Source organism: Zea mays, chromosome 1, assembly GCF_902167145.1.
Source record: "Zea mays cultivar B73 chromosome 1, Zm-B73-REFERENCE-NAM-5.0, whole genome shotgun sequence".
Classification (NCBI taxonomy): Eukaryota; Viridiplantae; Streptophyta; class Magnoliopsida; order Poales; family Poaceae; genus Zea; species Zea mays.
Genome location: NC_050096.1, coordinates 275221211 through 275243546, shown reverse-complemented (window position 1 = coordinate 275243546; position 22336 = coordinate 275221211). Strand labels below are relative to the sequence as shown.

Below are 22336 nucleotides of genomic sequence, written 5' to 3'. Positions count from 1 at the left end.
TTGTTCTCGCTGTATGCTCATTGCTCCTGTCTGAGATGCTGACACACCCCGAAATCCTAAAAATTACCGTTAACCGAGAATTTCTATATAGTGTTGTCTGTATCGTCGAATTCGGGGACTCTGGCCACACCAAGTCACCAACACTACCTTTGCCTCCGTTGCGGGGCAATGCCTCTTTACTGTTCCGAGTTCCGACGCCGTGGACAACGCCAACTAAACCGTCTTGCGTCTCCGCCACTCCACCAGTCCACCGCTTCGGTAGCTGGTGCCTGGTGGCCCGTGGCTGCCCCCGCCCCGGCCAACATTACTCGCCAGCCGCGCATAGAGATGCCACACGCACGTACGTACAGCAGCAGTAGCATTTCCCTACGCCTACGCGCCGTGCGAGGAGCGGGTACAACACAACATGAACGTGGTACCACTGGTACAGCAGCAGTAGCGTTTCCGGCCACAAAGGATCCCAACCTGTTCGTGCCGTCGTCCATTGAATTCCGGAGCCGGACGCGCACGCCGGCCAACGCGGCCGTGGCTACCCGTCCGTACCTTGCCACTGACACACCGGGCCCGCGCTGAGCCCAGCGGCGTGGCGATTCGACCCGGCAATCTTGCGGTCCCACACCTTACCCGTCCCTTGGATTCGTGAATACCCGTGACGCTGGCCTCTGGGCCCCTGGCGGCCCGTCCAGCTCTGCTCCAGTGCGGAGACAGGCGAGAAGAGAAGAGACAGACGCAAATCGCCCCGCCTTTTGGTGCAGGGATCGCGGCGCTTTACAGCCACCGCCGCGTGGTCCCCACGCGTTGGCGGGCGTGAGCTGGGCAGCTGGCGTCGTCTTCCTCGCCCCGGCTTCTCGTGCCCTCGCCGCTGTGCGAGACCGGGTTCAAACCGGCGCAACCGAGAGGGGGTAGTCCCGTCATTATCACGCCGGGGAGGCTGCAGCCCTAGCTAAAATCTGCTTCCCCACCCACGGCGGGCGGGACCCACGCATGTGCCACCGGCCCTCTCCCCTTGCCCATGTGCCCTGTACTACCTCTCTCTCTCTCTCTCTCTCCACTTAAAATCTCACCTCCAAAACTAGTCCAGTCTCTCTCTCTTCTCCTCTCTTCTCTAACTCTGCCTCTCTGACGCAATGCCGTTCCCCACCGCCTTCACCGCGCGGCGGCGGCGGCACGAGGGCGCCGCGGGTCGTTGGTGCGGGCTCGTGGTCCTGGTTCTGATGGCGCTCGAGGCTGGCGCGGCGGCGGAGACGTCGCCGTCGGACGTGGCGGCGATGCGGGCTGTGGCGAAGGCGCTTGGCGCGGACAAGACGCTGGGATGGGACGTCGCCGGCGACCCCTGCTCGCCGAAGCGGTGGGACGGGGTGTCATGCGACTCGTCGGGCCGCGTCACCGCGATCCAGGTCGGTGCGCGCGGCCTCACGGGGACCCTGCCTCCGGAGGTGGGCGACCTCACCGAGCTCACCCGCCTCGAGGTTTTCGACAACAAGCTCTCCGGCCCGCTGCCCTTGCTCCCGGGGCTCTCCTCGCTTCAGGTTTTACTTGCCCATAACAATAGCTTCGCCTCCATCCCCGCCGACTTCTTCAAAGGCCTCACCGGGCTCACCGCCGTCGCCATCGACTACAACCCGTTCGCGTCGTGGACGCTCCCCGCCTCCCTCGCCGCCTGCGCCTCCCTCGCCAACTTCTCGGCCATCAGTGCCAACGTCTCTGGCACGCTCCCGGACTTCTTGGGTGCGATGCCGGCGCTCCAGCGGCTGTCGCTTTCCTTTAACCAGCTGTCAGGACCCGTACCGGCGTCGCTGGCCGGCGCGCCGCTGGTGCAGCTCTGGCTCAACGGCGCGCACCTCAATGGGTCGATTAGCTTTGTCAGCAACATGACGTCTCTGGAGCAACTGTGGCTGCATTCTAACGAATTCACTGGGCCCTTGCCGGACTTCGCGGGGTTTGATGATCTATGGGATTTGCAACTTCGCGACAACATGCTCACAGGGCCGGTGCCTGAGAGTCTTTTCAAGCTGAAGGCTCTGAAGAACGTGACCCTGACGAATAATTTGCTGCAGGGTCCGATGCCTCAGATTCCCAATGGACTTCATGCTGATATCGAAGCAGATACAGAGCGGTTCTGTGTGCAGGAAGCCGGGAAGCCGTGCAATCCCCTTGTGAGCCTGCTGCTTGAGGTTGCGGCTGGGTTCATGTACCCAAAGGCACTTGCTGAGGATTGGAGGGGGAATGATCCATGTATGTTTCCGGGTGTTACTTGCATCCAAGGTAACATTACTGGGCTGACTTTTGCCAACAAGGGTCTCAGTGGTAGTATCTCACCGGCCATTGGGAAGATTAGCTCACTTAAGGTGCTAGATCTTGCTAACAATAACATCACTGGTACTGTGCCTGAGGAGGTTGCCGTGTTGCCTTTGCTGACAAAAATTGATTTGTCAAACAACAATCTCTATGGGAAACTTCCTACCTTTGCTTCCAAGAATGTGGCGGTGAATACTGCTGGTAACCCTAACATAGGCAAGGATGCTCCTGCACCAACTGCAGGACCAGGTAGTAGCAACAACAGTCCATCGGGAGGAAGCAGTAGCGGAAGCAGTGGTAACAATGGGAATGGGGGCTCCTCTTCATCTTCTGTTGGAGTCATTGCTGGCTCAGTGGCTGGTACAGTTGCTGGACTAGGCCTTGTTGCTGCATTAGGATTCTATTGTTACAAGAGAAAACAGAAGCCTTTCGGAAGGGTGCAGAGTCCACATGCCATGGTTATCCATCCGAGGCACTCAGGTTCAGATGACATGGTTAAAATCACAGTTGCAGGGGGAAATGCTAATGGTGGTGCTCGCGCAAGTGAGACATATAGCCAAGCGAGCAGTGGTCCACGGGACATCCATGTTGTTGAAAGTGGAAATATGGTCATTTCAATCCAAGTTCTCCGCAATGTGACCAACAACTTCAGCGAGGACAACATCCTTGGTCGAGGAGGGTTTGGCACTGTTTACAAGGGTGAACTTCATGATGGCACGAAAATTGCTGTAAAGCGGATGGAGGCTGGTGTGATGGGTAACAAGGGGCTAAATGAGTTTAAATCAGAGATTGCTGTTTTGACCAAGGTTCGTCACCGGAACCTTGTTTCGCTGCTGGGCTACTGCCTTGATGGCAATGAGAGGATTCTTGTGTATGAGTACATGCCACAGGGGACACTGAGCCAACACCTGTTTGAGTGGTCAGAGAACAATTTGCGACCATTGGAATGGAAAAAGCGGCTTAGTATTGCACTTGATGTTGCAAGGGGCGTTGAGTACCTTCACAGCCTTGCCCAGCAGACCTTTATCCACAGAGACTTGAAGCCATCAAACATACTTCTTGGTGATGACATGAAGGCCAAGGTGGCAGACTTTGGATTGGTCAGGCTTGCACCAGATGATGGGAAGTGCGTCTCCATAGAGACAAGACTTGCTGGCACTTTTGGGTACCTTGCACCAGAGTATGCAGGTGAGCATCCTATATTTCTTTTTACCAAGTTTATAGATGCCATGTTCAGTTCAATTGACAAGCACATTACATCTAACCTACAGCAACCTGTAATAATATAATTTGATGGTTAAATACTAATAGCTTTCATCTGAAATGACTTCATTTCAACGACCAAGCGGTCAATCACAAATGCCCAATACATTTGAGCAAAGTCATGTACATAATTGCATAATAATATCATGAAAACTTGCATATTACAATTTTTCTTCCAAAATGACTTTTTAGGTGTGATGATTATATGGTAGAAATCAACTAACTTACTACTGTATTTTTCTTCCCTGGACCCTGGTGCATGTGCAGACCCTTATTATACTCTGGCATCGCTCCTGGTTGTGACTTGCTTCTCTACCTTCCATAAGAGATACTTTAGGTGCTCAATAAGAAAATTGGAATTCCAAATGTGGTACCTGAAAAGGTCTTAAGCTTTGATTGACCTTGCGATCAACTAGAATAAGTTTATTTGCAGAGTAAGAGCCATTTAAAATTTTAACTGATCTTTCACCCCAAGCATTACGATCCATGGTTGGATTACCTATTGAAATTGAACATAAACTTAAAATATCTTTTGCGCGCTGGACCATTCCCTTGTACCATTAAGACATTTTCAATAGCCCAAGGCCATCAATGGAGCACCAATTCTACACCAGTAACCTAAATTGTTAGCTATATCATCTGTTGTGCATTTTTCCTAAATGATAATTTCAACCATGCTCCTTTTTTTTGAAAAGTGTGCTGATGAATTTAAATATGCTACTCGCAACATCTGTCTAACAAAAAGCGAACATTTTTTATGTGCAGTTACTGGACGAGTGACCACAAAAGCTGATGTCTTCAGCTTTGGTGTCATCTTGATGGAACTGATTACAGGGCGCAAGGCACTTGATGAGACTCGGCCAGAGGATAGCATGCATCTAGTTACATGGTTCCGGAGAATGCAGCTGAACAAGGAAACATTCCGCAAAGCAATCGACCCTGTTATTGACCTTGATGAGGAGACATATGCTAGCGTTAGTACTGTCTCAGAGCTTGCTGGTCACTGCTGCGCTAGGGAAGCACACCAGAGGCCTGACATGGGCCATGCTGTTAATGTGCTCTCTACCCTTTCAGAAGTTTGGAAACCAACTGATCCAGACTCGGACGACAGCTACGGTATTGACCTGAACATGACCCTCCCTCAGGCTCTGAAGAGATGGCAGGCTTTTGAAGATAGCAGCCACTTTGACGGCGCAACCTCTTCATTCGTTGCAAGTTTGGATAACACTCAGACGAGCATCCCTACAAGGCCTCCTGGATTCGCGGAGTCGTTCACCTCTGCTGACGGAAGATAGACGGGTTAGCTGCTAGGGCGTGCCAAACCTTGTGTGCTTCCGTTGAAATAGAAGGCTCACGCGATCCTTGTGTTCATTCTTTTAGTCTCTTCGCTCCTAATCTTTCATGTCCCCTTATTCGGCTCTGTACTGCCGTGTAGCTGCTCTTTGATCCTGTCCCAAAAATTGCCTGGAAGTTGGAAAAAATTTGCTAACCGGTTATGTCATTTGCTAAGATTAAAGTAGAAGTATGCTAGGGTTGTTGGGTTGTATCGGATGCTGACAATTTCCAAATGAAGGTGATCCTGTATTCGTCAAAAAGTATGGCCCTGGCCTGAAGTTTTTCCATGCTCTTCTGAAGCAACGCCTCAGCCATGCTCCAGAGCAGAGGCTGACAGGTTCTGGCTTTTGGTTTCCTGGACATTGAAATGACCTGGTGAGCGTCAAATCTCCAGAGCAGAGGCTCCAACTAATCAGCCATGCTCATGTGAGGCGCAAGTGCCTGTTGTGCTGGTGCACCTAATTCATGTGAAGCAGTTCAACTAAACTGGAGTTCTCGTCACTAAACAACGCACTAGCGTCAGCTGCACTCCGAAGCTTTAGCTCCAGGGTCCAGATCGTGGATCCTGCAAAACAAAACTAGGGCGCTAACTGAACTCCCCACGCTAACAACCTGTCCACCGGTAGGAACCCGGGACAGACAGCGATGCCGATGCACTGCTGGTGCTGGTTTGCCTGGAGAAGCGTCCGCGGCCCGCCTACTGGCCTGAAACGAAGGCAACGGGGACGAAAACGATGGGGCCCGTGTGTATCTGGTGACAACGAGGCTGGGGTTTGCGATCCAGTTGTCGGATCGTGACTCCAGCCAGTCCAGCGCATGGCCCTGTTCCATTGGATTTATCAGTTTGTGAACGCATTCTTGCCGCCTGGTATTTTATTTGGCGGTGGCGCAGTCCAGTCCAGCCTTGTGCGCCGGCGTGTGGGGGTGTGTGCGGTGCGGTGTACTACTGTTGTTGCGCCTGGCGTAATGGCGTTTGGACTTCAGCGATAGAAATGTAGTAGCTTCCAAATTGTGCCCATCCCACCCAGATCCGCTGCAGCTGCAACCCCAATGGCCAAGCCTCCCATTTTTTTTTCTTCGTTTCACGAGATGGACACGCACACGTAACTGGGTCTGGTATATATTTCGGGACCTCTGCAGCGCCAATCTGTGGTCTCGACTGTTCCATCTGGTTTGTCTTGTCTGTTACCGGACGCGGCCTGGCCGATCCGACAGCGTCCTTCGTCGCGTGGGAAAGCGCCGAGCCAGATTCGGCTGGCCTCCGACGGCTCTAGACTATGCCGTGATCGGGGACCATGCGATGCAAGCGCTGCCTGTGCCAGCGCTGGCGATGCCGGAAGAGCCGTTTTCCCGGTGGACCGGCCGTTAGAATTCCGTATTTGTGTGTGTGCGCGCGTGGGAGCGCATCGATTCTCGCAGGGTTGCAACGACACGGTGTTTTCGTTCTTGAACAGAGGGCACAGCATTTCCGAGAGGAGCCTAAAGACGCGTATCGGAGTTCTCTAAAACCTGTGGCCTGCTAACGGTGCGGCTGGTCTTGCCAGCAACGCGATCGCGACAGCTCCAGCCGCGGCCGGTCGGAGCAGGCCCTGCCGCTCGTCCGCTGCTAGGGATGGAATGTAATCGCTTTGTGAGATCTGAGACGGCGAGAAACTGGCGGGAGCACAGTCCGTCGTCGGGTGAGTGGGCAGGGCACAGGGCCGGGCGCGGTTGGACACTTGGACCGCGAGGGCCCGGCCTGCCGACCCATCGGCGGACTTTGCGCTGTCGACTCGCGCGTGCGCAGCTCCCGCGGTGGCCCGTGACCGCCAGGGACGTCGCGTGGACCGCGCCGCACGGGCCCTTCCCTTTCCAGGCTCGCCGAAACCTAGCGCCAGACGAACCCAACCACCCAGGCGGAGGCGGGGGCTGGCGGCCAGGCCAAATTTGCTTACGACTTGATTATAAAAAATAAGAACATCTAATCTTACTTTATCTATATAGATTGAGAGCGAACTAAATAAGTCCTTATTTAGATCACAATAAATTGTGGCTCATCAAAATACCTTAAATAGCAACTCCAAAAGATTTTTTATATTCTTCCTAATATATCTAAATAATTTTTTTTACAAAAAGTATTTTACAACAGCTGATCTGAACGGATATCCAAATATAGCCATCTTCTATTTCGGATTTCTCGCTAGCCAAATATAAAAAGTGTGAATGGCTCTCTAGAGTGTAAATAATATATAAAAAAGGTTGTTGGAGATTGAAAATTTATAGAAAGTGGTTTTTATGTAAATGACTCTCCATATGATAATTTAGAGAGTGAAATTTAGAATGACCCTTGGATATGCTTTAATATTATCAATAGCTAAAATACCCTACAATTCATGTCTTACTCGCTAGATTACCCAATGGCATCTATTTAGCAGTCTAACATTGCTATAGTACCATTTTACACCTATTAACTCTATCGATAAGCACTTCCATTAACCAGGCAACATTAAGCACTTCCATTAACGAGGATGATGCCACGACACGACAACGGATGACAGAGAAGTCCTTAACAATGGGATGGGGATGTCGCCGCGTACGAATCCCAACGCCTTCAAACTATGATACATGGGTCCCATCAAACGTCACTACAATGAAGCCCAACATACCAATGTCATCTATTTAACGGTCTAACATTTATATAGTACCATTTTTCCCTATTAACTCTATCGTTAAGCACTTCCATTAACCAGGCAACATTAAGCACTTTCATTAATCGGGATGTCGCCATGACACGGCAATGGATGATAGAGAAGTCCTTAACAATGGGGCGGGGCGTTGCCGCGTACGAATCCCAACGCCTTCTAACTATGGCACATGGGTCCCATCAAACGTCACTACAATGGAGCCCAACACACCAATGTCATCTATTTAACAGTCTAACCTTTATATAGTACCATTTTGCCCTATTAACTCTATCGTTAAGCACTTCCATTAACCAGGCAACATTAAGCACTTCCATTACTCGGGATGACGCCACGACACGACAATGGATGATAGAGAAGTCCATAACAATGGGGCGGGGCGTCGCCGCGTACGAATCCCAGCGCCTTCTAACTATGACACATGGGTCCCATAATACGTCATTACAATGGAGCGCAACACCGGAGTTGTTACAGTGATCCGCATACCGGGCAAATGGAGTGCTTTGCCATATTGGTTGCACGACCCAAGACAATGTCAAAAGGACCACGTTAGCAGGACTACCATAGAGGATAGATCGTACCCTCGGACGATAGATCCCTGCGTAAGGACCCCCTGAGCTATAAAAAAGGAGGGAGCCAAACAGTCAAAGATAGAAGCATTCAGCTAGAGTTCTCGGCCCCTCACTCTCACACTCATACCTATTGTAACATGTTTCTTAGCTAATACTACGGCTAGCACTACATTGGACTAGGGCACCAGCCTAAACCAGTATAAACCCTCTACTCAAGTCATTCGTGATTCACTATTCGGAGTGAGTTCGCATTAGTCTCCTCGCCGAACATAAATTCTACTGTATCCCCAGGTTCCGAAACTACCACAAACGATGCCATCTACAGTGTGATTGTGCGAATCCCTTTTTTACACGGTCCACTAAAGACAACCTTAGGTTATCCGTAGTGGACCGTGTAAAATATGAGATTTGCACTTTAAATTATATTGTTTACAGAGTGAAGTTTCAAATAGGGAATGAGATAGGATAGATGTTGGAGACAACCTTATTATCCCTTGTATGTTGTAGTTGGACAACGTTGCGTCAGGATCAGGCCATCCAACCTCTTCAGTCGATACTTTATAGCACTTATAGGGTGTTGGGTTTCAAGGGACTAAATTGCTATACACAGAAACTAAAATAAAATTCTAGTTTCCGTATTTAGCAATTTAGGTACTAAGGGTTAGTTTGGAACCCTATTTTCTCAAGGGATTTTCATTTTTCCAAGAAAATTAGCTCATTTTTTCCTTAAGAAAATATGGATCCCTTTGTAAAATAGAGTTCCCAAACTAGTAAAATAAATAAAATGGAGGAACTAAAAATTAGTCTTTAGAAACCAAACACCTCCTTACTAACTATCTTCAGCAACTTACGGATACGTAAAATGAGTTAGAAAACATAAGTTACATAACTTTAGGACCTCTAAAAGGTTGGGTGCGGCTGCGTAAAGTGCCCAACCTCTTCTAACATAGTAGATATTCACGTGTTCGACTCCGTCTCGAATACCACTATTTCTAACCGTCATAACCCTTTCTCTCGCAGTCGCGGAGATCCACTCCCCTCTTGGTGTAGTCCTTCCACGTAGAGATGGCAACAACAGAGAATTCTCGGGAACGGCTCCCATCCCCGTCCCCTATGGAGAAAAATTCCCGTCCCCTCGAACACTCACGGGAGGCTTTTTCTCCCATCCTCGTTCCCCGTCGAAAAATTTATCTCTACTAGAAATCCTCGAGAAATCCGTCTCCGTCACTAAATACAATATTTAGAGGCAAATTATAATAGATCATATTAAATCAATATAAATATAACATGATTTAAAAATATAAGAAACGTCTTATTTAAAGTATAGTTTGCTATTTTATAATAGGTTATGTATTAATTTTTAGTATAATTTTAACATATAAATGGACTAATTCAGATGAAGAAAACTTCGCGAGAGCGGAGACCCTAGAGTGGCAATAAAACCCGATACCTATTATCCGAATCCGAACCCGCACCCAAACACTAATTTGGATCCTAAGTCTAAAAATCTAAAATTATATTTGGATAAATTCGGTAACATGCTCCAGTACCCGATTTACCCAAACAGCCTGAAATTATATATCATGTGTGTTATTGATGTATGTGTTGCAGTGCTGGGGTTGCAAAATTATGCACCGTGTCAAAGGCACGGGCAGCCAGCGCTCAGCGAGCGATCGCCCTTTTTGTCCGGTGCTCTCTGCTCTACCGAGGAGGCCGTTGGCTTCTGCTGCGCTGCAGCAAGGCCACGAAAGCTAGCGGCTTCTGCCCACTAGGCGTCGCCATTTCACCATGGCCCGGGGGTCTCCGTGGCACAGCTCGATGGACGCTAGCACCATGCAGTGCATGTGACGTGGAAGTATGGAACCCCTATGCCGTGGTGGCAGCAGATTGCAGTGACGCTTGTGCTTTTGCCATTTGCAGTTTGCATAGAGTGAAGAAAAGCTAGCCACCATGACCATGGCACCTACCCACTTCGTAAATATTTGGAGCTGAGCAGATACACACAGAGCAGTGATTGGGTAAATCAGGATTAACCGAACCTGATTTTTTATATCCGAATTTTTTAGTACCCATTTATTTTAGATACACTTCTGGTAGCAGTTTTCAAAACCGAAATTTTGAAAACCGAAATTTGGAAAACCCGAATTAACCTACTCGATTATTTCGGTTAACCCGAATGTCCAGCCCTATGACCCGTATACCTCCCCGCGAACCCGATAGAGACAAAGTTTTTTCCGTTTCAATCCACGTGGGGACTAAATTATCCTTATCTCCATCCCCTAAAGGCTAGTTTGAGAGCCACAAAACCAAAGGAGATTTCGTATTTAAATTTAAATAAGAAGGGGATTCTAGCCACTCGAATCCCCTTCTGTTTTGTGGCTTTCAAGGGCTAGTTTGAGAACCCCAATTTTCCACTGTATTTTTATTTTTCCAAGGAAAATTAGTTCATTTTTTTCTTAGGAAAATAAAAAACCTTCGAGAAAATGTAGTTCACAAACTAGCCTAATATAGAAATTCTCCGTGAGAATCAGGTCCCATTGTCATCTCTGCTCCCACGACATGTGCGTCGCCTCCACCTCCATAAAATTAGCGACACATTCCTCGGGTAGACAAGGAACTCCATGCTAATGTCTCCCGAGGAGGTTATAGGGAAGTTTGTGAGCTTTGAATTGATGATCAAAGGCTCCAAACAAATCGTCAACTTGAAGCAAGGCGGCACCTCCACACCCGAGGTGCAACCCGTCGCATTCAAGGCGACGGAGGAAAAGAAAGAAGAGTCTACATCAAGTAGGCTCCCCATCGACGTCTCCAAGCTTGATAATGAGGAGATGGCGTTCATTATCAAGAGCTTCCGTCAAATCCTTAAACAAAGGAAGGGGAAGGACTACAATCCCTGTTCCAAAAGGGTGTGCTACAAATGTGGTAAGCCCGTTCATTTTATCGCTAAATGTCCTATGTCTAGTGATAGTGACAGGGGCGACGACAAGAAGGGGAAGAAAAGGGAGAAGAAGGGCGGCGATGCCCACGTATGTCGGGAATGAGACTCCGACGAGAGCTCCACCGACACCTCCTTTGACGAGGACGCTGCCAACATCACCGTCAACAAGGGCCTCCTCTTCCCCAACGTCGGCCACAAGTGCTTCATGGCAAAGGACAACAAAAAGAAGAAGGTAAAATCTAGAGCCTCCACTAAATATACAACATCTAGTGATAAGGGTAGCTCTAGTGAAGATGAGGATAATTTGCTTACCCTTTTTGCCAACCTTAACATGCAACGGAAAGAAAAATTGAATGAATTGATAGGTGCTATTCATGAGAAGGATGAACTATTGGATAGCCAAGAGGAATTCCTTATTAAGGAAAATAAGAAGCATGTTAAGGTGAAGAATGCTTATGCTCAGGAAGTAGAGAAAAATGAAAATTTGACTAATGAGCTTAGCATATGCCATGACACTATTTTCAACCTTAGAAATGAGAATGCTAATTTAATTGCTAAGGTTGAAAAATCTAATGTTTGCAATGATTCAATTATCAGTCTTAAGAATGAAAATGCTAGTTTAATTGCAAAGATTGATAAATTGAATGAATCTCTCTCTAGCCTTAGAACTGAGAATGATAATTTAATTTCTATGGCTAAAGATTTGAATGTTTTCAATGTTTCTATTTCCAATCTTAGAAATGAGAATGGTATTTTATATGCTAAGATTGATGAATTAAATGCTTGCAAACCATCTACATCTATTGTTGATCATGTTTCCATTTGCACTAGATGTAGAGATGTTAATGTAGATGCTATCCATGATCACCTTGCTTTAATTAAACGACAAAATGATCACATAGCTACATTAACTGCTAAAATTAATGAGCATGAGATAGAAAATGAAAAATTTAAATTTGCTAGAAGCATGCTCTATAATAGGAGACGCCCAGGCATTAAGGATGACATTGGCTTCCAACAGGGAGGCAATGTCAAGCTTAATGCCCCTAGAAAATTGTCTAACTTTGTTAAGGGCAAAGCTCCCATGGTTCAGGATAACGAGGGTTATATTTTATATCCTGCTGGTTATCCTGAGCATAAAATTAGGAGAATTCATTCTAGGAAGTCTCATTCTGTTTCTCATCATGCTTTCATGTATAAAAATGAGGCTTCTAGCTCTAGACAATCCACCCATGTTAAATTGCCTAAAAAGAAATCTCCTACTGCATCAAATGAGCCTATTATTTCATTTAAGACTTTTGATGCTTCTTATGTGCTGACTAACAAATTAGGCAAAGTAGTTGCCAAATATGTTGGGGCCAAACACAAGGGATCTAAGACTTGTGTTTGGGTGCCCAAGGTGCTTGTTTCTAACATCAAAGGACGCAAGACTGTTTGGGTACCTACGAACAAGGCCTAAATTGTTTTGTAGGTTTATGCATCCGGGGGCTCAAGTTGGATAATAGACAGTGGATGCACAAACCACATGACAGGGGAGAAAAGAATGTTCTCCTCCTACGAGAAAAACAAAGATCCCCAACGAGCAATCACATTCGAGGATGGAAATCAAGGTTTGGTCACAGAACTTGGTAAAATTGCTATATCTCCTGACCATTCCATTTCCAATGTTTTTGTTGTAGATTCTTTAGATTATAACTTGCTTTCAGTTTCTCAATTATGCAATATGGGCTACAACTGTCTATTTACAGATGTAGGTGTTACTGTCTTTAGAAGAAGTGATGATTCAGTAGCATTTAAGGGAGTGTTAGAGGGACAACTATACTTAGTTGATTTCAATAGAGCTGAACTTGACACTTGCTTAATTGCTAAGACTAATATGGGTTGGCTCTGGCATCGCCGACTAGCCCATGTTGGGATGAAGAATCTTCACAAGCTTCTAAAGGGAGAACACATTTTGGGACTAACAAATGTTCATTTTGAGAAAGACAGGGTCTGTAGTGCATGTCAAGCAGGAAAGCAAGTTGGTGCCCATCATCCACACAAGAACATCATGACGACGGACAGGCCACTAGAGCTACTCCACATGGATTTATTCGGCCCGATCGCTTACATAAGCATCGGCGGGAGTAAGTACTGTCTAGTAATTGTGGATGATTATTCTCGCTTCACTTGGGTGTTCTTTTTGCAGGAAAAATCTCAGACCCAAGATACCTTAAAGGGATTCTTGAGACGGGCTCAAAATGAGTTCGGCTTAAGGATAAAAAAGATAAGAAGCGACAATGGGACGGAGTTCAAGAACTCTCAAATCGAAGGGTTCCTTGAGGAGGAGGGCATCAAGCATGAGTTCTCTTCTCCCTACACACCACAGCAAAATGGTGTAGTAGAGAGGAAGAATAGAACTCTACTTGACATGGCGAGGACCATGCTTGATGAGTACGAAACACCGGACCGGTTTTGGGCTGAGGCGATTAATACCGCCTACTACTCCATCAACCGACTCTACCTTCACCGAATCTTCAAGAAGACATCTTATGAACTCCTCACCGGTAAAAAGCCCAATGTTTCATATTTTAGAGTTTTTGGTAGCAAATGTTTTATTCTTGTTAAAAGAGGTAGAAAATCTAAATTTGCTCCTAAGGCTGTAGAAGGCTTTTTACTAGGATATGACTCAAACACAAGGGCATATAGAATCTTCAACAAATCCACTAGATTAGTTGAGGTTTCTTGTGACATTGTGTATGATGAAACTAATGGTTCCCAAGTGGAGCAAGTTGATCTTGATGAGCTAGATGATGAAGAGGCTCCATGCGTCGCGCTAAGGAACATGTCCATTGGGGATGTGTGTCCTAAGGAATCTGAAGAGCCCGCTCAAGCACAAGATCATCCGTCATCTTCCATACAAGCATCTCCACCAACTCAAGATGAGGAAAAGGCTCAAGGTGATGAAGAAGAAGATCAAGAAGATGAGCCACCTCAAGAAGAGGACAATGATCACGGGGGAGATGATGATGTTCAAGACAAGGAAGATGAACAAGAAATTCAGGGTCAAAGACCGCCACACCCAAGAGTCCACCAGGCGATTCAAAGAGATCACCCTGTGAACTCCATCCTCGGTGATATTCATAAGGGGGTAACTACTCGATCTCGAGTCGCTCATTTTTGTTTCCTCTATTGAGCCATACAGGGTAGAGGATGCACTAAGAGATTCGGATTGGGTGTTGGCAATGCAAGAGGAGCTCAACAACTTCACAAGGAATGAGGTATGTCATTTAGTTCCACGTCCTAATCAAAATGTTGTAGGTACCAAATGAGTATTCCGCAACAAGTAAGATGAGCATGGTGTGGTGATAAGGAACAAAGTCCGACTTGTGGCCAAGGGTTATTCACAAGTCGAAGGTTTGGATTTTGATGAAACTTATGCACCTGTAGCTAGGCTTGAGTCAATTCGTATATTACTTGCCTATGCTACTTACCATGGCTTCAAGCTTTATCAAATGGACGTGAAGAGTGCCTTCCTCAATGGACATATCAAGGAAGAGGTCTATGTTGAGCAACCTCCTGGCTTTGAAGATAGTGAGTATCCTAACTATGTTTACAAGCTCTCAAAGGCGCTTTATGGGCACAAGCAAGCCCCAAGAGCATGGTATGAATGCCTACGAGAGTTCCTTATCACTAATGGCTTCAAAGTCGGCAAAGCCGATCCTACACTCTATACTAAAACTATTGAAAAAGACTTGTTCAATTGTCAAATTTATGTTGATGATATCATATTTGGGTCTACTAACAAGTCTACCTGTGAAGAGTTTAGTAGGATCATGGTTCAGAAATTCGAGATATCAATGATGGGGGAGTTGAGATATTTCTTAGGATTCCAAATCAAGCAACTCCAAGAGGGCACCTTGAGAGCACCTAGAGGGGGGGGGTGAATAGGTGATCCTGTAAAACTTGAAATTTAAGCCACAAAAACTTGGTTAAGCGTTAGCACAATAATCGCCAAGTGGCTAGAGAGGAGTCTCAACAAAACACAATAACCACAAGAGATCAATCACAGAGATGGCGCAGTGGTTATCCCGTGGTTCGGCCAAGACCAACGCTTGCCTACTCCACGTTGTGGCGTCCCAACGGACGAGGGTTGCAATCAACCCCTCTCAAGCGGTCCAAAGACCCACTTGAATACCACGGTGTTTTGCTTTGCTTTTCTTAATCCCATTCGCGAGGAATCTCCACAACTTGGAGCCTCTCGCCCTTACACTTGAAGTTCACAAAGAAGCACGGAGTAAGGGAGGGATGAGAAACGCACACAAGACCCAAGAATCAGAATGTCAACACGCACACAAGTCGCAACAAGAGCTCGCAACACAACCCGACGAGTTCACAACTCAACAAGAGCTCTAGATGCTATCACGAAGAAACAAATGCGTGGAATCGATGTCTTGCTGTTTAGGAATGCTTTGAGTATGCTTGATGTGCTCCTCCATCCGCCTAGGGGTCCCTTTTATAGCCCCAAGGTAGCTAGGAGCCGTTGAGAACATTCCTGGAAGGCAGATCTTGCCTTCTGTCGACTGGCGCATCGGACAGTCCGGTGCAGATATCCTTCCTTATTTGGCGAAGCCGACCGTTGGAGTCTGAGAGCCTTTGGCGCACCGGACAGTCCGGTGCACCAATGTGACTGTTGGCTCGGCCACGCGTCACGCGCGGAATCCTCGGCCGACCGTTGCCCCGGCTGACCGTTGGCTCACCGGACAGTCCGGTGCACCACCGGACAGTCTGGTGAATTTTAGCCGTACGCCGTTAATCAACTCCCGAGAGCGACGAGTTTGCCTGTGAACGGCTCACCGGACAGTCCGGTGCACCACCGGACAGTCCGGTGAATTATAGCCGTACACCGCCGTCGAAGTCCCGAGAGCAGCCTGTTCGCCAGAGCCAGCCTGGCGCACCGGACACTGTCCGGTGCACCCAGACTGAGCAGACTTTGGCTGAACAAAGCCATCTCATTTCCAATTCAATTTTTCCTGTTTCCAGCACTTAGACACAATACATTAGTCCATAAAACAATGTACTAAGTCTAGAAACATACCTTTTGACATGATTTACACTTTGTCCACCACTTTACATAGATTAACACAAAAGTACTTGTGTTGGCACTCAATCACCAAAATACTTAGAAATGGCCCAAGGGCACATTTCCCTTTCAATCTCCCCCTTTTTGGTGATTTATGCCAACACAACATAAAGCAACTAGAACAAGTGCAATATCAATGCAAATGAAAACTCAATATAGTTTTGATTCATATTTGGCATATATGGATCACTCTTTGCCACCACTTGGTTTGTTTTTGCAAATCAAACTCAAATTCCTATCTCTAAGTCAAATTCACTTGTAGAGACATAAAGAGAGATATTTCAAAGAAAGTTGATCAAGGATTTCAAAAACTCCCCCCTTTTCCCATGATCAACACTTCTCCCAACAAGAGGCCAACTTTTGACAAAAGAGACAAAAAAGAGTTTTGACAAACCAAAAGCTCTAATCTACTATTTTCAAAATTTCTCAAGTGGTAGCTGATCCATCTATTGCTTTGGCCTTTATTTTCTCCCCCTTTGGCATCAAGCACCAAAACGGGATCAATCTTGGCCCTAGAACCCCATTGCCTCACCAAAATCTTCAATAAGAATACAAAGGCAATAAGAGTATATGAGATGAACTTGGAATAAGTTACCCTCTCATCGAAGTGCAGTGGAAGTATTTCATGGTCCAAGTCCACCTTTTCCCTTTCAAACCTCCTTTGAGACTAAAACAAGCAAACTCAAGCACATGGTTAGTCTCAAAGGGTCAAGTTGTAGCACATCTCCCCCTAAATATGTGCATCACTTGCAAGAGGACTTGTGAGGTCCAGGGAGTGTTTGTACAACTTGAGCACCGCAAGTAAGCAGCAAAATGCATAAGGAACATGATCAAAGGCATAAACACATGTATGCTATAAATCAATCCAAGTTCCGCGAATCTAGGACATTTAGCTCACTACGCAGCCTGCAAAATGTCTTCTCATCTAAAGGCTTGGTAAAGATATCGGCTAGCTGGTTCTCGGTGCTAACATAAAACACTTCGATATCTCCCTTTTGCTGGTGGTCTCTCAAAAAGTGATGCCGGATGTCAATGTGCTTTGTGCGGCTGTGCTCAACAGGATTTTCCGCTATTCGGATAGCACTCTCATTATCACATAGGAGTGGGACTTTGCTCAGATTGTAGCCAAAGTCCCGGAGGGTTTGCCTCATCCAAAGTAGTTGCGCGCAACACTGTCCTGCGGCAACATACTCGACCTCAGCGGTGGATAGGGCAACGGAAGTTTGTTTCTTAGAGTTCCACGACACCAGGGACCTTCCTAAGAATTGGCACGTCCCCGATGTACTCTTCCTATCGACCTTACATCCAGCATAGTCGGAGTCTGAGTATCCAATCAAGTCAAAGTTAGACCCCTTAGAATACCAGATCCTGAAGCAAGGCGTATCGACTAAATATCTAAGAATTCGCTTCACAGCCACCAAGTGACACTCCCTTGGATCGGATTGAAATCTAGCACACATGCATACGCTAAGCATAATATCCGGTCTACTAGCACATAAATAAAGCAAAGAACCTATCATTGACCGATATGCCTTTTGATCAACGGACTTACCTCCTTTGTTGAGGTCGGTGTGTTCGTCAGTTCCCATCGGCGTCTTTGCGGGCTTGGCGTCCTTCATCCCAAACTGCTTTAGCAAGTCTTGCGTGTACTTCGTTTGGGAGATGAAGGTGCCGTCCTTGAGTTGCTTCACTTGAAACCCAAGGAAGTAGTTCAACTCGCCCATCATCGACATCTCGAATTTCTGCGTCATCACCCTGCTAAACTCTTCACAAGACTTTTGATTAGTAGAACCAAATATTATGTTATCGACATAAATTTGGCACACAAAAAGATCACCATCGCAAGTCTTAGTAAAAAGAGTTGGATCGGCTTTACCAACCTTGAAAGCATTAGCAATTAGAAAGTCTGTAAGGCATTCATACCATGCTCTTGGGGCTTGCTTAAGTCCATAGAGCGCCTTAGAGAGCTTACACACGTGGTCGGGTTACCGTTCATCCTCGAAGCCAGGGGGTTGCTCCACGTACACCTCCTCCTTGATCGGCGCATTGAGGAAAGCGCTCTTCACATCCATTTGGTACAACCTGAAAGAATGGTGAGTGGCATATGCTAGCAATATACGAATTGATTCTAGCCTAGCCACAGGAGCGAAAGTCTCCTCAAAGTCCAAACCTGCGACTTGGGCATAACCTTTTGCCACAAGTCGAGCCTTGTTCCTTGTCACCACCCCGTGCTCGTCTTGTTTGTTGCGGAACACCCACTTGGTTCCCACAACATTTTGCTTGGGACGAGGCACCAGTGTCCAAACTTCATTACGCTTGAAGTTGTTGAGCTCCTCCTGCATGGCCATCACCCAGTCCGGATCTAGCAGGGCCTCTTCTACCCTGAAAGGCTCAATAGAAGAGACAAAAGAGTAATGCTCACAAAAATTCACCAATCTAGAGCGAGTAGTTACTCCCTTGGTAATATCACCCAAAATTTGGTCGACGAGATGATTCCTTTGAATCGTCGCTCGAACTTGGGTTGGAGGTGCCTGAGGTGCTTCTTCCTCTTCAACTTGAACATCATGTGCTCCCCCTTGATCATGCGCCTCCACTTGAGGTACCTGTTCGCCATCTTGGGTTGGGGGATGCACCATTGTTGAGGAAGAAGGTTGATCTTGCTCCAGTTGTTCCTGTGGTCGCACATCGCCAATCACCATGGTGCGCATAGCGGCCGTTGGAACGTCTTCTTCATCTACATCATCAAGATCAACAACTTGCTCTCTTGGAGAGCCATTAGTCTCATCAAATACAACGTCACTAGAGACTTCAACCAAACCCGATGATTTGTTGAAGACCCTATACGCCTTTGTATTTGAATCATAACCTAATAAAAACCCTTCTATAGGTTTGGGAGCAAATTTAGAAGTTCTACCTTTCTTCATAAGAATATAACACTTGCTCCCAAATACACGAAAATAAGACACATTGGGTTTGTTACCAGTTAGCAGCTCATACGAAGTCTTCTTGAGGAGGCGGTGAAGGTAGACCCGGTTGATGGCGTGGCAAGCCGTGTTCACGGCTTCCGACCAAAAGCGCTCGGGGGTCTTGAACTCTCCAAGCATAGTCCTGGCCATATCGATGAGCGTCCTATTCTTCCTCTCTACCACACCATTTTGTTGTGGTGTGTAGGGAGCGGAGAACTCGTGCTTGATCCCTTCCTCCTCAAGGAACTCCTCCACTTGAAGGTTCTTGAACTCGGACCTGTTGTCGCTCCTTATCTTCTTCACCTTGAGCTCAAACTCATTTTGAGCTCTCCTGAGGAAGCGCTTGAGGGTCCCCTGGGTTTCAGATTTATCCTGCAAAAAGAATACCCAAGTGAAGCGGGAAAAATCATCAACTATAACAAGACCATACTTACTTCCTCCTATACTTAGATAGGCGACGGGTCCGAAGAGGTCCATATGAAGCATCTCTAAGGGTCTTGATGTGGTCATCACATTTTTGGTGTGATGAGAGCTTCCCACCTGTTTCCCTGCTTGACACGCTGCACAAGGTCTATCTTTTTCGAAATAAACATTAGTTAGACCTATCACGTGTTCTCCCTTTAGAAGCTTGTGGAGGTTCTTCATCCCCACATGTGCTAAGCGGCGATGCCACAGCCAGCCCATGCAAGTCTTAGCAATTAAGCATGCATCTAGACCGGCCTCTTCTTTTGCAAAGTCAACCAAATAAAGTTTGTCGTCTAGTACACCCTTAAAAGCTAGTGAACCATCACACCTTCTAAAGACATACACATCTACATTTGTGAATAGACAATTATATCCCATATTGCATAATTGACTAACAGATAACAAATTATATCCAAGCGACTCAACTAAAAACACATTAGAAATAGAGTGCTCGGATGAAATAGCAATTTTACCTAACCCTTTTACCTTGCCTTGGTTCCCATCACCGAATATTATTGAATCTTAGGGATCCTTGTTCTTGACGTAGGAAGAGAACATCCTCTTTTCCCCCGTCATGTGGTTTGTGCATCCGCTGTCGATAATCCAGCTTGTACCCCCGGATGCATAAACCTGCAAGGCAAATTTAGGCTTGGGTCTTAGGTACCCAACTCTTGTTGGGTCCTACAAGGTTAGTCACAATTGTCTTAGGAACCCAAATGCAAGTTTTATCTCCGTTGCATCTTGCCCCTAACTTCCTAGCAATCACCTTCTTATTCTTTCTACAAATAGCAAAGGAAGCATTGCAAGCATAATAAATTGTAGAAGGTTCATTTATTACTTTCCTAGGAGCATGAACAATATTCTTTCTAGGCACATGATGAATAACATTTCTCCTAGACATATTTCTACCATGTACATAGGAAGAACTAGAAGCAAACATGGCATGAGAATCAAAAGCATCATAAGCATTACAACTCCTATAAGCATTTCTAGATTGTCTCCTATCATGGTATATAAAAGCATGGTTCTTTTTAGCACTACTAGCCATAGGGGCCTTCCCTTTCTCCTTGGCGGAGATGGGAGCTTTATGGCTTGTCAAGTTCTTGGCTTCCCTCTTGAAGCCAAGTCCATCCTTAATTGAGGGGTGTCTACCAATCGTGTAGGCATCCCTTGCAAATTTTAGTTTGTCAAATTCAATTTTGCTAGTCTTAAGTTGGGCATTAAGACTAGCCAATTCATCATTCAATTTGGAAATTGAAACTAGGTGTTCATTACAAGCATCAATGTTAAAATCTTTACACCTATTGCAAATCCTAACATGTTCTACACAAGAGTTAGATTTACTTGCTACTTCCAGTTTAGCATTTAAATCATCATTTACACCTTTTAAAGTAGAAATGGTTTCATGACAAGTAGATAGTTCATAAGAAAGCATTTCATTTCTTTTAACTTCTAAAGCATGAGATTTTTGTGCCTCTACAAATTTATCATGTTCTTCATACAACAAATCCTCTTGCTTTTCTAGTAACCTATTCTTGTCATTCAAGGCATCAATTAACTCATTAATTTTGCCAATTTTAGTTCTATCCAATCCCTTGAACAAACTAGAGTAATCTATCTCTTCGTCATCACTAGAATCATCACTTGAAGAAGCATAGGTGGTATCCCGAGTACATACCTTCTTCTCCTTCGCCATGAGGCATGTGTGATGCTCGTTGGGGAAGAGGGATGACTTGTTGAAGGCGGTGGCGGCTAGTCCTTCATTGTCGGAGTCGGAAGAGGAGCAATCCTAATCCCACTCTTTTCCGATATGTGCCTCGCCCTTGGCCTTCTTGTATGCCTTCTTCTTCTCCCTCTTGTTCCCTTTTTCCTGGTCACTTTCATTATCGGGACAGTTAGCAATGAAATGACCAATCTTACCACATTTGAAGCATGAGCGCTTCCCCTTTGTCTTGGTCTTGCTTGGCTGTCCCTTGCGACCCTTTAGCGCCGTCTTGAAGCGCTTGATGATGAGGGCCATCTCTTCATCATTGAGCCCGGCCGCCTCAACTTGCGCCACCTTGCTAGGTAGCGCCTCCTTGCTCCTCGTTGCCTTGAGAGCAATGGGTTGAGGCTCATGGATTGGACCGTTCAACGCGTCGTCCTTTTGGGAAGAAGTAGATTCGTCGCTGTCGTCGTAGTAGACGATCTTCTTGATGCGCCTTGTCTTCTTCTTCTTCCCATCTTTCCGTTTATGGGCCGAGCACGAGTCGGTAGGCTTGTCATCCTTCGGCTCGTTGACGAAGGACTCCTTCTCCTTATCGTTGATCACGATTCCCTTCCCCTTAGGATCCATCTCTTCGGGCGATTAGTCCCTTCGTGAAGAGAACGGCTCTGATACCAATTGAGAGCACCTAGAGGGGGGGTGAATAGGTGATCCTGTAAAACTTGAAACTTAAGCTACAAAAACTTGGTTAAGCGTTAGCACAATAATCGCCAAGTGGCTAGAGAGGAGTCTCAACAAAACACAATAACCACAAGAGATCAATCACAGAGATGGCGCGGTGGTTATCCCGTGGTTCGGCCAAGACCAACGCTTGCCTACTCCACGTTGTGGCGTCCCAACGGACGAGGGTTGCAATCAACCCCTCTCAAGCGGTCCAAAGACCCACTTGAATACCACAGTGTTTTGCTTTGCTTTTCTTAATCCCGTTCGC

General features: G+C 46.4%; 1 protein-coding gene across 1 annotated transcript; it reads left to right on the top strand.

Moving 5' to 3' along the window:
* Nucleotides 1-633: 633 nt before the first annotated feature.
* On the top strand, nt 634-5156 carry LOC103643907 (receptor protein kinase TMK1). The gene is made up of 2 exons (XM_008667078.4): nt 634-3486; nt 4327-5156. Exons 1-2 carry the CDS (start codon nt 1128-1130, stop codon nt 4854-4856), a joined length of 2889 nt encoding a protein of 962 aa, XP_008665300.1. The 5' UTR covers nt 634-1127; the 3' UTR covers nt 4857-5156.
* The last annotated feature ends 17180 nt before the right edge of the window (nt 5157-22336 follow it).

Excerpts from the sequence above, each read along its gene's own strand:
- LOC103643907 (XM_008667078.4), top strand. The coding sequence starts at position 1,128 with ATGCCGTTCCCCACCGCCTTCACCGCGCGGCGGCGGCGGCACGAGGGC. Across the intron at positions 3,487-4,326 it reads CCTTGCACCAGAGTATGCAG|TTACTGGACGAGTGACCACA; the intron begins GTGAGCATCCTA and ends TTTTATGTGCAG.